This window comes from Heterocephalus glaber, unplaced genomic scaffold (genome assembly GCF_053883595.1).
Source record: "Heterocephalus glaber isolate CG9 unplaced genomic scaffold, H.glaber_assembly_v1.0 deba00001481, whole genome shotgun sequence".
NCBI lineage: Eukaryota > Metazoa > Chordata > Mammalia > Rodentia > Bathyergidae > Heterocephalus > Heterocephalus glaber.
The window spans coordinates 4,610,090-4,625,920 of record NW_028258317.1 but is presented as its reverse complement, the minus strand read 5'-3'; the positions used below and the strand labels follow the sequence as shown (position 1 = coordinate 4,625,920).

General features: G+C 38.1%; 1 protein-coding gene across 10 annotated transcripts in view; it reads left to right on the top strand.

Annotated features, from left to right (window-relative positions):
• Znf462 (zinc finger protein 462) overlaps positions 1-15,831 on the top strand; it is a 160,789-nt gene that overhangs the window by 127,580 nt on the left and 17,378 nt on the right. For all 10 annotated transcript variants that reach the window (XM_087183599.1, XM_004848173.4, XM_004848168.4 and 7 more), the window contains exon 10: positions 8,191-8,414. In XM_087183599.1, coding sequence (XP_087039725.1) covers positions 8,191-8,414 — 224 coding nt within the window. The remainder of the gene's footprint in view (positions 1-8,190; positions 8,415-15,831) is intronic.

Here is a 15,831-nt window from a genome sequence, read left to right as displayed (position 1 = left end):
ATCATACTTCCTTTGCTTTCAACCTTGGATAGCTTTTCAACATTTATCACACAGACCTCAAAAACAGTGAACAGCATCTGCTTTCCAGCAGAAATCTAGGTGAAATCTCAGTATCGGGGGTGGGAGGGCATTTGTAAAGTATCCCATGTTTTCCTTGAGCCACTGCCTTTGTCCAGTACATTTTGTGGCATACACATATGTGCTGCAAATTCCATAGAAGACTCAACACTTAGCATCCTCGGGTCTCCCTTCTCCCTGTTGCACACTAATGAGACATGAGATTGTTGCTGGCTAGGATGTCTACCTGCAAGCTGGGAAAAGCAGCATCGAAACATTTAGGCAGGAATTCTTGGCCTGAGTGGTCCTGCCTGGTGTTCTGCCTCAGTCACCTGGCTTCCGGTCCCCCAGCCCATGTGTTGCAGTGGCTCTGTGCCCTGTCACAGCTTGGGTGGAGGCCATTCACGGTGCCATTGCCAAGATAGCAGAAATGGTGAGTCCTCCATTTCTGTGGTTGGTTTCCTTCTTTCCCCATATTGCTGCCTGGTTTGCTCAGGGCTTTGATGCCTAGGAAGCCCAATGACTTTTCTGAGCTGAGAATTCAAGAAAGAGAAACAAAAAGATTAAACACTAAGACCATGACAAAGGGCTGCTTACACATCCAGTCACTTCCTCTTCCATCACTTTGAGCAACAGCTGTTTTATGTGTGTAAAACTTGTGGCTGAGAAAGAGTTTTGGGTTTTCTTTATTTTGTTTTTCCTTTTCAATGTGTAGTATTTATTTGTGGTCTACTTCATTTCATAAAAGATTTAGGGTAGCTTAAGTACATTCCTGCAGAGCTCTAGGATTAAATACAAAGGAGGAAATTAAGGCAAATGAGAAAGAAGATGAAAGCAGTAGAAAGTGCACCTGAAAGTATGAAAAGGGTAGTCAAGAGTTTGGAGACGTGGTAGATATACAGTGTACTGATATTTCTTAGTAGTGAGCTTCCGATTAGGCTCTGAGATTCCCACTGCTATGAGAGTGAAGGAAACTAAGTGTTGTGTGGGAAATTTTCAGAAATACCAGATGCAGAAACTTGACAGGAATTTCTATGGTAGATTCCCTGAAAAGAGCAATCGTTGCTATAGTGTATTTTCTACTCACCATAAATATAGTACAGGTTGAGTTTCCTTTATCCGAACATGCTTGGGACCAGAATTATTTCCAGTTTGGGAATTTTTCAGATTTTGGAATATCTAAATAGAGTTTACTAATCCAAAATGCACCAAAATCAAAAACTTGTTTGAGCATCACTGTGGTGTTGGGTTTTGGGTTTCAGATGTTCACATTAGGGGTGCTCAACAGCTTAGTAAGTTACATAGAGCCAACGAGAGCTGGAATCACTTAACTAAGTCACCCAACTGATAAGCAGTGAAGTTGTGAGTCAGCTTCATTCTTTTGATCCCATGTTCCATCACATTACTTGCCACTGGTTGTTTACAGTCCCTTATGTTTAGTTATGGAGGTAATTTTCTAAGTATCTAAATATTGCCCTCCTGAAGGTCAGAGAGCACCAACCTGAAGTTAACATGAGCATTTGAAAATTAGTAACAACTTAATAATAGCAACAATAGTGGATACCTTTAGTGAGTGTTTACTAGGTAATAGACATTACGGTAAGTGATTTATACAGTGTCATACAGAATTCTCAGAAGACCCTATGTGATTAATATGAAAGTTCAGAAAGGCTGAACAATTTAGGCTTAAGGTCACATGACTCTTAGTAAACCAGCTGGGATCTGATCCTAGGTGTGCATGACCCACAGACCTTAGTTTTAAAGAAAGGCACCACTTTCTCACCCCGGGGAAGGTGGTATCATCCTGTTGGATATTCTAAGGGCTGTGGCAGCTGGGTCTGAGGCCAGAATTACCCATGGTACTGGAGGTCAGGGATGAGGCCCACTGATCCACGGACAGCAGAGAATTCCAGGACAGTTTAATCTGCCATCTGTCCCAACCTGGCTTTGGTATCTTCAGCTCACAGTGATAGCTCAGTGGGAAGCTGGTCTTCACATGTCAGGAGACAGGACTGGGCATCTATCTGCCTTACAGTTCCACATGGGGACTGATCTCAGAGTGACAAGATGTGGCTTTTACACCTGTGCACTTCCAGCTCAGAATAAACATCTTTGGTCTCTAGGGTCTGCAGGGTGAGATTGTTCTGAGGTCTTGGTTAGTGAAAATACTTGGGATGAAAGGCAAGAAAAACAACTTCTGAACTGGCCGAGACAGAGCTACTGCTGGCAAGAATAGTTTCCATCACTTCTTGTCCAAACACATTGATACATTTAAGTAGGGAGAAAAGGGAAGACAGTAAGTTTCATTTGAAGGAAAGCTGCATGAGAACTAAACCAAAGATTTGTGTTGGCTCTGGCAAAAGAAATAATACTATTTGTTCATGCATTCAACAAATGCTCATTATTTGCTTCTTCCATGCTTCGCTGTTCTTTGTTGTTTGGTTCCAAAGGGGTATAGAAGACCCAGGAGCTGCCTCCTTGAGGGGATGAACACGTGCATAGGATGTCCAAGCCAGTGAGTGCCAAGTGTCCAGGAGTTACGTTTCTGTTCGGGTAGAAAAAGGTGGTAAACAAAGGTAGCTTTTAAACTGAGCCATTCATAGTGGTTCAATAGTCAGAGAAAACTCAAAGTGGGGCATATTAGCTTCCCAAGGCTACCATAATAAATGACTACCAGCGGGGAGGTTTCAAACAATGTATTCTCTTGCAGTTCTGGGGTGGAGAAGTATGAAATCAGGTGTTGACAGGGTTATGTTCCCTCTGAGGAAGGAATGTTTCCTTACCTTTTCCTAGCTTTTGATGGCATCCTGGATTCCTTAGCATCCTTGGCTTGTAGCTACATCACTCCAAACTTTGTCTCCATCTTGCTGTGACCTCATTCCCTGTGTGTCTCTCTGTGCCTTCTCCTCTTTTAAAAACACCAATCAGTGAATTTAGGGCCCTCCTTGATCCAGTATAACCTCATTTTAACTAATTACATCTGCAATGGTCCCATGTCCTAGTACAGGCACATGCTGAAGTTAAGGGTGGATATATATCTTTGTGGGAGGCGCTATTCAACCCACTGCTTGAGGGGAAGGAATGATTTAATAAACCATTGAGATCAGTGGAAACAAAACATGTTTACAGAATTGTATCGCACTGTTCTGGCACCTGAAAAAGAGTATAGGAATACTAGAAAAGTTTGTTCTGGCTAAATTATGAAGGGCTTGGATACTAATGTATAAACTGGACTCAGGAGACAAACAGAAAGCCAGGGCAAATTTTGATTAGATTTCCAATGAGACATTTGTTAAATACAATTTAACAAAAGTTGAAGCAAGACATTGGTTGATTCATACTTTTCAGGAACTATGGATTTAGGTCAGATCAACATTTGATGAAATTGGCCATGATTTAATGAGTTTAGCTAGGAAAAAATTAAGCCCTCAGATTTAAATTTCAAAGTTGATAGTAGAGCTTCTGATGGATTTTCTTTCATTTGAGCAGTGTATTTGTTGTACAGTCATTATATGCTAGTGGTGTGTGTGTGTGTGTGTGTGTGTGTGTGTGTGTGTGTGTGTGTTGCTGGAGATTGAACCCAGGGCCATCCACATGCTAATTATATAACAGTGTTTTAAGCTCTTGAATGGATACAGCCATGAAGAGTCAAGCAAGGTTTGTACAATGGAGGAATTTAACTTTAGTAAGAAAAGAAACAATAAACAAGAGAATAATTTCATGAGCACACTTCTATTCAGTTTACCACAGTAAGAATAAGATGCATCATGCACAGCTTTATCCATATGCACCTTACACCTCTCCCTAATGGTGAGCCTAAAAAATTGGGCACAGATTGAATGTTAGGGATGAAAGACAGTTTTGCCAAATATTTACATTGTGATTGCCTAGCTAATCCCTGTTCCTGGTCTCCTAATGTTTGTTTTTCAGTAGGTAGATGAGTGCTAACTATATCTAAACCTTGCAGATAGAAGGAGAGAAGGGAAGTTATCTTCCCTGATTTATCTAATCCTGTCATTTTTCTTTTGAGAAAAATATCTGCAGTGAGATTGCCAATCTTTGTCATTATTTAGTAAAATTATATGCTCCCTTCCAACCTCACCAAATACTTTTTCCTGATAGAATTAGAGGTGCTGTTTGTTCCTGGCTATGTCTAGCTTGAGCATGGAAGCCTAGCTAACATCAAAACTTAGTACTTATTACCAAAAGCTGTTTTGCTTGTATTTATGTGTATCTGTTTCTGGTTTTATTTTAGGATTAAAACATTAACAATGCTGTTTTCTTGATGACTGTTGTTTAATTATTCAACCTTTGTCACTTGTTTGTTAAGAGTAACAGATGGACTTTTGGTTTGGCTCAAAGAGGGACTCAGTTTCTTGGGGTGGTAGTTGTTATACCAACTTTGTCCAAGTAAAGGACTTCTAGAGCTCTCCCTGCTTCTTTTAGACTTGGCGTGTTCTGGGGGGAAAAAACACATGTTATGGTTTGCATCTTAGAAAGAATTTTTACTTGGTGACTTTAGACTCCACAGTGATGCAGTATTTTGCTGATCTGAAAAGAAGTGACCCCTCTGTAGTTGTCATTCTGCAGATTTTTCCACTGAGCTCCACAAGGCTTGATGGAGTACACTTCTCAGCTCCTGTGGCACTTAGGACACAGGTGCTTCAGTGTGGTGTTCCTTGGGTCCAGCCTCCTGGCCCTTTGTTCCATGGCAGCACCAGGCATCTTTGGAGTAGGAGGAGATGAGAGACACAATCCATCTTATAGTCAAACTGTTGAAGTCATAATATTTTTGTAAGCAGTGCTGGAAGCTGAGTCACAATGAGTGTGATTCAGGCCTTGATTTCGTACCCAAGGTAATTTTGAGAGGTGTGAAGTCAAGAAAGACCCACAGTTGTCACTGCCCCCACAGAAAAAAGCCCTGAGCACTGAGAGTCTGTAGCCAAGGCAGGACCTGGAAACATTCCAGTCTTTAACTTTATGTCCTTCACTTGCTTAGGTAATGAATAACCTCATTCAGAAAGCACTGTCGGTCATTTGCCCACCTTTCAAAGTTTGCCTTTTTTTTTTTTTTAATCTTGGTCATCTTAGCCTTGTTTTTAGAAAGGAAGAAAGGTTAACTGTTTTCTGAAATTGATGTCATAGTAAAATTCCCTACAAGTGAGATACTCAATACACTGGTGATATCTTAATTTGGAAATGGGAAGTCACATTTCGGATTAAACAGGCAGGGAAATGTCCTTTTAGCAGTTCCTGAATATACCTTACTTTAGAAATCTGTAGCTTTTTCCTGTTTTAAAATATTAAGTATAAAGGGCAACTGGTACACTACATTCAGACTGCAGGCTCCCAGGGAGTTCTTAGTAGGCTGGAGGAAGTGGGTGCTAGCCCAGGTCAGGTCTGTGCTCCCAGATTGCCAACCTGTGCTAAACTAAGGATGTGACTTTGAGGAAGTATCTTAATTGATCACTTCTCAATTTCCACATCAACAAACTGAAGAAAATAAAACTTACTTTGTAGAATACTGTGAGGATAAGAAATCACAGGGAGGGCAGAACACCCCGCTGTGCTTCAAACATGGTAGGCGTTTAATAAATATAGTGTACATTAATTATTATTACTTAAATTCCAGTGCTTTATTCTGTGTAGTCATGACTTTGTGCTAAGTTCACTGAGATACACATAGTGAAATTGGAAACTGCAAAGAAAACTAACCAGAGTGGTAGAGGAATTGAAAAGGAGACCCATAAAAAATGTTTGAAAGAGCTGATTATTTACAATGGGAAGTGAAGACAGAGAGGGACAGAATGACCATCTTCAACTTGTTTGGGGCCCTATTATGTGGAAAGCTATACACAACTGTTCTCATCTCCACTGAGGTCAACAAAAACAAGGCAGGTAGGACAGACCAGAGCTGAAAAATGGATAGGAAAGCAGTAGATATGACAGTGTAAATTAGGAGCAGCCACAGAGAGCAAGGGCAATTACAGCCTCAAGAAAGGAAGGTGCCAGGAGAGTTCACTCAACTTCCTGTGGATGCTACACTCTGTTGTGCAGACTAGCCCCTGGTTCACGCTGCCACTGTAGCTCACACCATGTCATCACCTTGCTCATGGGTCACGCCAAGGACTTCCTTACACATAGCAGTGGGAGATCATGCCCTGTGCTTTGCTTAGAGCAGTGTTTCTCATCTGAGCTCACTCTCTCTTGCCTCCTTAATCTGCAGACATGTTTGGTTGTCCCAACCGGAGAGGAAGAGGGTGGCATCTAGTGTGTGGAGACCAGGATGCTGATGAACATCTTACAATGCACAGGCCAGCCTCCTCCTAGTACAAGGAATTGTCCAACCCCAAAATGTCAGTCACACCTCTGTCAAGAAACCTGGAGTTAGAGGAATAGCCTCTCCTAGCATGTGTTCTTTAGGACTCATTAGTTTACGCCAAAGCATTTACACCAAACCATGGAACTGAATGGTTAGAAGATTGTTAAGCATTTGCTATTCTAAGAAATGTGTGGATTACATTATAATGATGTGTTTCTTAGCTGTCTGCTACACTTTGGTTTTAAAATATTTATATTTCTAAATAAGCAACTGACTTTTTGTATAGGGAAAATAACATATGCATTAGAGCTTCAGGGTATATGTTGCAGACACCAACCTCCACACTTCTTCTGCCCAGCATTTTACTAGCCAATTAATCTCGGCATTCAAGGACTCCCAAGGCAGCGACTGCCCTGAAGTTAGAATGTTGTGGTTGAGACTAAGGCATGACTTTGGGCAGGGAAATTCCCCGGGGCTGAATACAGGCCAACAACAAAGGGAGGGCTGGAGGAGCCGATCACATCAGTGCACAAAATACTGATGTTCTGGAAACATTGCTTCTCAGAGGCTCTGGGAATAAATCATGCTTTCTTGACTTAATAATACATTGCTGTTTCTAAATAATATAAGTATATGTTGTGTGCATCCATTTGTAAACTTTCAGAGTCTTCTGAATTCCAGACACAGCATGAAAACTCACGCTATATTTGATTCTTGCATAAATAGCACAGATTTTAATTTTATCCCAGTTATGGATATCTGGCGTGTGCGCCGATACTCTGGGCAGACTGGTGTGAAATTTAATTTGAGCAGTTAAACACAAGGGTGAGAGAGTGCAATATAAACAAGCACATGCATTTCCAGCCCTACAGCATTTGGTACATTAAGAGGAAAAGCACCCAAATCCTCTCTTAGTTTCTTCCCATTGTAACAATCAGATTAAGGATGGTCTGAAAAAGGCAAGATCCTCTGTGTCTCCTGCAGGACCCCTACTTTCCCCTAAATGTTGCCTGCAGCCATTTCATTTGTGAGCTCATCATAGCTGGAGTTTGAGTGAAAGAAAGTATACAGGTTTCTTTGTTTTTCTGATTCACTATTAGATTAGAGATTCTCTTGGTTTTAAAATAGAAGAGTCATCTTGTGAACATCTTAAAAGGAGAAATATGAATGGGATTGGAAATACCGCCAATAATGCATCTGCAGTGAGGCAGGCCTGGTTCACATCTCAGTTTTACCAGTGACAATGGCGGGAGCTTTGGAGAGTTACTAACATACACTGTTCATCATTTTACTTACTGTGAAAATAGGAGTAACGCTAGCTTCACAGAGGTGTGAGAGGAAAATGCCAATGCTGTGGTGGCACATAGGTGACCCAGTAATATCTATTTCTTCCCCTCTTAGAGAAATCTGTAGGTCCAGCCTCAGTAACATTTGCTAAGGGAGAAGGGGATGCTAATGGTTCTTATCAATAACCACTAAAATTGGTAAAAATGGCAACCATTTCCATTCCTGCCCTCACCTCAGTCACCCACTGAGGAATTATGGAGCACCTTTCAGCCTGCCCCACCTTTATTTATAAGTCAGTTTGGGTGTTTAGTATACAAAGAGGCTTTGGTCTTCAAAACAACACTTTTACCAGAGAAATACATTGTTTGGGGGGTTGGGTGGGGCAGTGTGAGTGTGTGTGCAGACCACAGACCCAGACCCATGAGAAGTAGAACAGTTGACTGAGTTTCTTATATTCCAAGGAAAAGAACATCTGCTTGCCATCAGTAAAAATGCCCATCTTTCCATTCAATTTGTCTCCACAGAAGAGCGAGTTGTCCCCATTGAAGTGTGCCGTTCCAAACTATCAAAATACTTGCAGGGAGTAGTTTTCCGCTGTGATAAGTGTACCTTCACCTGCTCCAGTGACGAGAGCCTCCAGCAACACATAGAAAAGCACAATGAACTGAAACCTTACAAATGCCAGCTCTGCTACTATGAGACCAAGCACACGGAGGAACTGGACAGTCACCTTCGGGATGAGCATAAGGTACTTGCCCAGGACTTCCTCTCTCCCACCCTCAGCACTCCAGTGGGGAGGGGCCAAGTGGGGAGACAAGTGAATTTAGTCACACCCACTGTGTACAAGACAGAGACATGAACTAAAATAATTATTGAAATGAAATTTAGTTTTTTGATAATAAAAGAAATCTGAGGTCATTTTAGAGAAATATAAAACATAGGAGAAAAGGCAAATCACCCATATCCCAAATCTAACTGCTTGACATTTTTGGCCTCTTTTCTATGCCCACTTTCACTCATATAGTGTACTATACAAAAAAAAATATTCTATCTTGCCTTTTAAAAAAAATCCTGAGAAGTGTATCTTTCCATATTGTTCTTAAATTCGCTGTCACAAAGCTTGTCAAATTTCTATAAGGGCCACTGAGTAAATATTTTAGGTTTTTCAGGCCATATGTGGCATCAGTAGCAACTGCTCAAGTCTGCCATTATAGCAAGAAGGCAGCCATATGCAGTATATAAATGCATGGGCATAGCTGTGTTCCCTTAAAACTTTATTTACAAAAATAACCAACAGGCTGTGGGCACATAGTTGCTGACCCCTATTTGTCTGTTATATCACCATGTCCCTCAGTCAAGTAGGTTGTTTCTAACATTTTATGAACTACAGAGATTTTCAAAGGCATCACCATGTATATTTGAACTTCACAATGAGTATAAAATATGTTTTATTTAGAAAAGATAATTGATTTTTAAAAAATAGACATGAAATAGAGGGCTTGTGAAAAAGTTCTCTTCCAAAGGTTTGTTGAGCAAAGGATCAAATTTATATAGGACAGCTTCTTTATTCTGCACATGGTTAACCTGGCATATCATGAACTGACATGACTATTTCTGATTTCGGGTATTGCCTTAACTACACAAGGAACTGATTACTATTTGCTTGATGAAAGTACAGTGGTACCTCAGTTCACGAATTTGATTCTTTCCACAATTCTGGTTGCAAACTGAACTGGAAGAGAACTCAATCAAATTCAATGGTTAGGTTCAATGTTGACCTTATGGGGAAATTTGATTTGGTTCTTATCCAGTTCGGTTTGTGACCAGAGTCATGGAGAGAATTGAGTTCATGAATCAAGGCACCACTTAGTTTATTGAAATCCTTTCTAATGAACTGGATCCAAACCATCTATTTGATGCTCACTTGACACACAATGAGAAGCTTTTTTTTTTTTTTTTTTTGGTACTGGGGATCAAACTCAGGACCTTGCGCTTGCGAGGCAGGTGCCGAAACCACTGAGCTAAATCCCCAGCCCCTGAGAAGCTATTTTGATATGGTTTCTATTTCCCTTGCTCTGTATCCTTATCAGCAGAAAGCTGGCTATTCTTTTTTGGCTGTACGAATCTAGGTTTTAAAGATTTTAGTCTGAATCATCTAGATCTAACAGTTGGACTTTCCCTATGGAGTGTTGAGACAGGTTGCAGAGATTTTTTTCTCTTTCCATAATTTAATGGTTTTACATCAACTTTTCTGCTTTGGAATGTATTACAAATACATTTGCAGTGTATTTTCAGTATCTGCCCAACACATGAAGGCAGGGAGGAAAGCCTGAACTGCATCACTTAAAAATTTCAATATAGGGCCAGGGATTTAGCTCAGTGGTTTCGCCGCCTGCTTCCCAAGTGCAAGGTCCCAAGTTCAATCCCTGGTACCAAAAAAAAATTTCAGTATCTTTTCTAATTTATACTTCCTAAGCATTTCTAACCCAAACTTAAGGAGAAATTATTTGTTTCAAACTGAGCTTTCTGTATTTATTTATACATATTTATGCAACCAGCTTTTTACTATAGTGTTTAAACCTTTAGATGATTATTTTGGGGCACAGCAAATCAAGAATATAAATTCTTCCCCATTTGTCACTGGAAAACTACCTTATAAGTCACTGGGGAAATACAGAGTATGTTAGTAACCATAGCACACACAGAATCACAGGTTTCCTGAGCAGTGGGTAGAACAGTGAGGCTTTAGGATGTGGGACAGGGAAATAGTTTGCACTGGAAAGTCAGAGCTAAGTTTAGAACTTTTAGAGACAAAAGACCTAGGTTTTAATCCTATCTCCACCATTGTTGTGTATGCTTTGAGAAGTTACTTAAATTTGTAGGTCTGTGTGTTTTCTGATTTGTAAATAGTAATTGCTGCACCATTCTCAAAAGTTTTCTAAGATCAGATGAAGTCCTTGTATTTCCCATACTTGAAGACTGAATATCTTTCATAGAATATTTGTGAATTGAATTGTGCTTAAATATAACAGTTGTTGTACCCATCATAAAGGCACTTATGTTCTCAAAGACCTGAAATATATTATAAAATGACCAATTATATCTGCATTTTAGACAGTCTTGGGTGTTGTCCTTTTTCTCTTTCTCATGGTTGACCAGCTTATTAAGTCTAGTGAACACTTAATCAAGGCAAAAGAATTGCCACTTTCAGCAAGCCTAATGATTTCCATCTTTGTCTCAGTAGTTATTAAGTTTATGAGACTCATGCTTATTACTGATAGCAACACTTAACCTTTTCTCCTTTTCTATTCTTTTTATTCCCTAAATAATGAGTGCAAAGTGCAATTAGATTTTTGTAATAATTGCCTGGACACTTATTTTTTAAGTAAAGATGGCAGTGCTAATGAAACTGAACTTTTAGCTATAGGCAGTAGCATTATACACTAGCTGAAAATGACAATTCACCAGGACGAACTGCATGCATTTCAGAATTCAAAAAAGTATGAGGTATCAATTTACTGAAGAGAAGTTTGCTCACGATTCAAATCTAAAAGTCAAAGACTGTAAGGCAAAAGAAAGAATTAAAAGTCTAAGAATTAGGAAGAAATACAGCCAGTTTTATCTATAGACAGTATAATCTTGGTAACTAGAAAATACTGATGAATCTACAAGAAGCTACAAGAACACTAGTGACTTTAGTAAGGTTGCAGAATATATGATCAATATACAAAAATGTTATTATGATATGCTAGTAGTGAACAACTTGAAAATGAAATTTTAAAAAGATCAATTTCCATGTAAAATAACATTAAAAAATAATATACTTGAGAATAAATTTAACCTAAGGACTACAGAAGCTACAGTGAAAACTAAAAAGCATTGTTGAGGGAAATTTACAAAACTAAATTATTGTAATATATACCATGTTCATGGATTAGAAAATTTAATACTGATAATTCTTCCCAAACTGATTTACAGATCCAACATAAACGCTATCAAAACCTCAGAAAGTTTTTTTTGCTACAAATTGACAAGCTGATTCTAAAAGTTATATGGAAATACAAAGGATCTATAACAGTCTAAATAGCATTAAAAAAAAGAAAAAAATTGGAAGACTTACCCTTCTTGCTTTCAAAACTTACTATAAAGCTTCAGTAATTAAGAGTGTATGGTATTGGCAGAAGAATAGATGGAGCATAAGAGAAAATCCACTGTCATATATAAGGTCAATTGATTTTCATAAAAAATGACAAAGCAATAAGAAGCCAAGTTTTTTTAAAAAACTAGTACTGGAAAATTGGATTTACACATATAAATTGTGAGCCTTGATGCTTACAATGACTACACAAAAATTTAATCAAAATATATCATATGTATGAGCTAAAACTTCTATAAAAATAGTGACAGTGAGTTAAGGAAAAATTCTCAGATACAATACAAAATATATGGACACTAAAAAAATTTAATAAATTGGATGTCACCAAATTAAACTTTGTTCTTCAAGAGACACCATTATAAAAATGAAAAGGCAAGCAACAGAGCAGAAGCAAATATTTTCACAGTAATTATATAAGAAAGGACTTTGACCAAAATATACAAAGAATTCTTACAACTCAGTAATGACAAAATGACCAACTCAAAAATGAACAAATGATATGAACAGACGCTTTACCAAAGATGTCATACAAATGGAAAATAAAGACATAAAAAGATGTTTAACATGATTCACTACTGGAAAAATAAAAATTAAACCAACAATAGTATTTTACTTTTGTACTCTGTTGAAAGGCAAAAGTTAAGAGAGTACCAAATGTTGGCAAGAATGTGGTGAAACTGGAAATCTCATGCATTGCTGCTGGGAGTGTAAAATGCTATAACCACTTTGAGTTTAAAGGTCAAACATATACTTAGCATCTTAGCATATATTTAGCATTAGAATAGGACCCAGCTATCCTAGGTGATAAACAAAATGTGGTGGACTGTAGTCATCCAGTGGAATGTTACTCATCAATGAAAAAGAACGTGGTACATTGGTACCTCAGTTCATGCACGAACTCAGTTCTCTCCACAATTCTGGTTGTAAACTGAACTGGACAAGAACTGAATCAAATTTCCACAAAAGGTCATCACTGAACCTAACCATTGAATTTGATTTGGTTCTCGTTCACCTCAGTGGAAAGAATCAAGTTCGTGAACTGAGATACCACTTCCTGACATTTAACAACATGGATGAATCTCAAATCATGTTAAGTGGACAGAAGCCAGACAGACACAAAAGACTATGTAATATGATTCTGTTTACATGAAATTTCTAGAGAATTCAAAATTATAGAAACAGAAAGCACCTCAAAGGTCAGCAAGAGTCGATTACAAAAGATATGAAAAAACTTCTCAGATTGATGAAAGTGTACAAATCTATAAATCCACTAAATATCATTGACTGGTTCACTTACAACAGACAAATTTTATGGTAAGTAAATTATACCTCAATACACCAAATGCAAACATGTAATAAGTCTTCAATAAATGTTCGTTTCCTGAGGTCTTTTTCTTAACATGTTGATCCTTGGATCCAATAGATGAAGATACTCAAGATCCAGATTAATGTATAAGCTGTCAAAAATAAAATGTGAAATAAATGAAGTAGTTGGTTCTGAGCTGAGATTCACTAATTTTTTTTCAGTAAGACTATGTGTTGAGTACATTGCTCACTGCATTCTTTCACGAAAAATAATAGCTTTAGGTGATTTTGTTCGGTGGAGAAAAATGTGTAGAAGAAGCTATAAGAGACTACAGGATGTCTTTTACAGTTTAAAAATCTCATTAAACAGAGCTGGACATTCAAAACTGGACATCTGAGTTCTGCCTGCAAAGGTTGTAAACTTCAGGAACATCTCTAAAGATGTCAAGCTGTATTGTTCATGGGCTGGACAGGATGCTGGTAACAGCAGGAAGAGTCCTTGAAGTCAAATATATCATTCCATTTAAGATCTAAAATGTCAAGTGCACTTGATATAGGCTGCCATGTTTATCCTCAGAAGCCAGAGTGTGTAGAGAAAGGATGACAATCAGAACCCTCATTTTATAGGTGACAAACAGAATCTTGTTCTCCTAGACCTTTATCTTTTGCCAGTGAGCAAGGAATCACTTGTAATCTCGTGGGATCCAAAGTAAACAGTGCAGGCAATTTTAGTTTATTATCCTTTGACTCCCTGTCATTTTCTGATCTCACTAGGTCTTCTGGAAGACTATTTTATTTTGTCTTATCAGTCTCAGTCTCTCTCTCTCTCTCTCTCTCTCTCTCTGTCTCTCTCTCTGTCTCTCTCTCTCTCCAGACACACGCATGCACGCACGCACACACTCACATATACAATGAAATATCTATCAGCATTGCCATTTATTAGCAGTTCTGAGAGATGAAGACTTAGCATTTATAGGAAACTTAGATTCTTGGGAAAAAATAAATCTTGTACTTCTCACATTTGAAAAACACAGACTTTTTGGAAGAAAATTTAAGTATATGCAATACCTTGTTAGTGTTCTTTATGGTTCTAGAGTCTTTTTGCTAGTTTAAGGAACATAAAAATATATTATCTCTAACTTGGTTTGCTCATAAAATTGTCATGTTAGGTATATTAAATTTAGAAGGATAGTCTATTCAGGCAATACACATTTACTAATTGAATTTATTTTGAAATGTTTTTAATTTTTTATACAAATGGGGCCTCCGGCAACTGAACTCTAAAAAATTCATATCTTTTACTTTTTTGCCAGTTTGGAGAAGCACATAATATTAACCCCAAAAAGAATGGCCAACACTTGTTTTCCAATAAAATTCTTTGGTTTTCTAGGTTAGTAAAACGGACAGTGAGGGGGAAAAAAATCTCACAGAACATTAGTTTTCAGAAAATGAGTATAAATTTTAAAAAGACCTCCCCCCACTCCAAATCATAAAATATACCTTTGGCCACATTTTTTTGTTTTTGAATTGCATTTAATTTCTTAACTAAATACTACATTTCTGCAAGCTGAAAGTTTCTGTGGAAAATTATGTCATTTCATTCTGCTTTTCCTCATTTGAGTTTTGCTGGTTTTCAATGATAGATTTAAGAGAAGCCAGAAGTAGATGGGCAAGAAGATTTTCAATTTTAGAAAATGCTATTTATCTGTAAACTTTGAAACTCTGTTCATTTTCCTGGTAAAAGATAATTGCTTAGCTCCCCAAGCTTCCTCAAGACATTTCTTCTTCCTCTCTGAAGACATATTCTTGTCCTTCCTTCCAAAATGCAGCATGATGCCTAGCATGCAATAGCATCTCAGTAGCTGTTTATTAAATAAACCAATGAATGAGATCACTTTTCAAATCAGAAGTTTTAAGTATCCTGTTTGTTCAAATAAGCACAATGTGGCTGCATCATCAGCCTCTTTTCGTCTGAGTTACATGTCCAGGATATTGGTAACCACTCAGTTGGCCAAAAGTGAAGCTCTGAGACTCTAATAACACCAGTCTTTCTTGAGAACTTGTGCCTGGAGTTTTGCCAAGATTCTCCAAATGAGTTGACTTAGTTTGGACTTTGGCCAATTTAGAACTGACAAAAAGAAATGTTTTTTTATTTCAACTCAAGGAAGTAGATATCCTCCTCAATTCTGTGCATCTTATCCTTCTGGGTACTTCTTTATTCTTACTGTTCTTAAAAGAATTATTTTGAAGAAAACTTCTCAAAGGATCCTACTCCACTGTCCCATCAAATTTTGCAGCAGAACATTGTTATCAAGATTTTTTTCTTCCTTTATCCTATGCTCAGCTAGTATAACCATGCTGATTTTCACATATTTTGTGAGTAATTTTGCTTCTGTTTTTTGAGGCAAAGTCTGGCCATTGTAGTCCAGGCTGGCCTCGAACTCTTGGCGATCCTACTGTCTCAGCCTCCTGAGTGCTGGGTTTACAGACATGCACCACCAAGCCTGGCTAACTTTGCATTTTTACAGAAGATTTGCATTATGAGGGGAAAAGCTTGAGCTGTGGCATCTGAAGATAGGAGTCTAAATAAGTAGCTTTAATCACTTGTTTTGTGTTCTGTTTTCTTCATTTCAAATATATAGTATAATGCATATCTTACACAGTGGTCTTAAGGTTTAAGCAATATAAGGAAAGACTGTTGGAT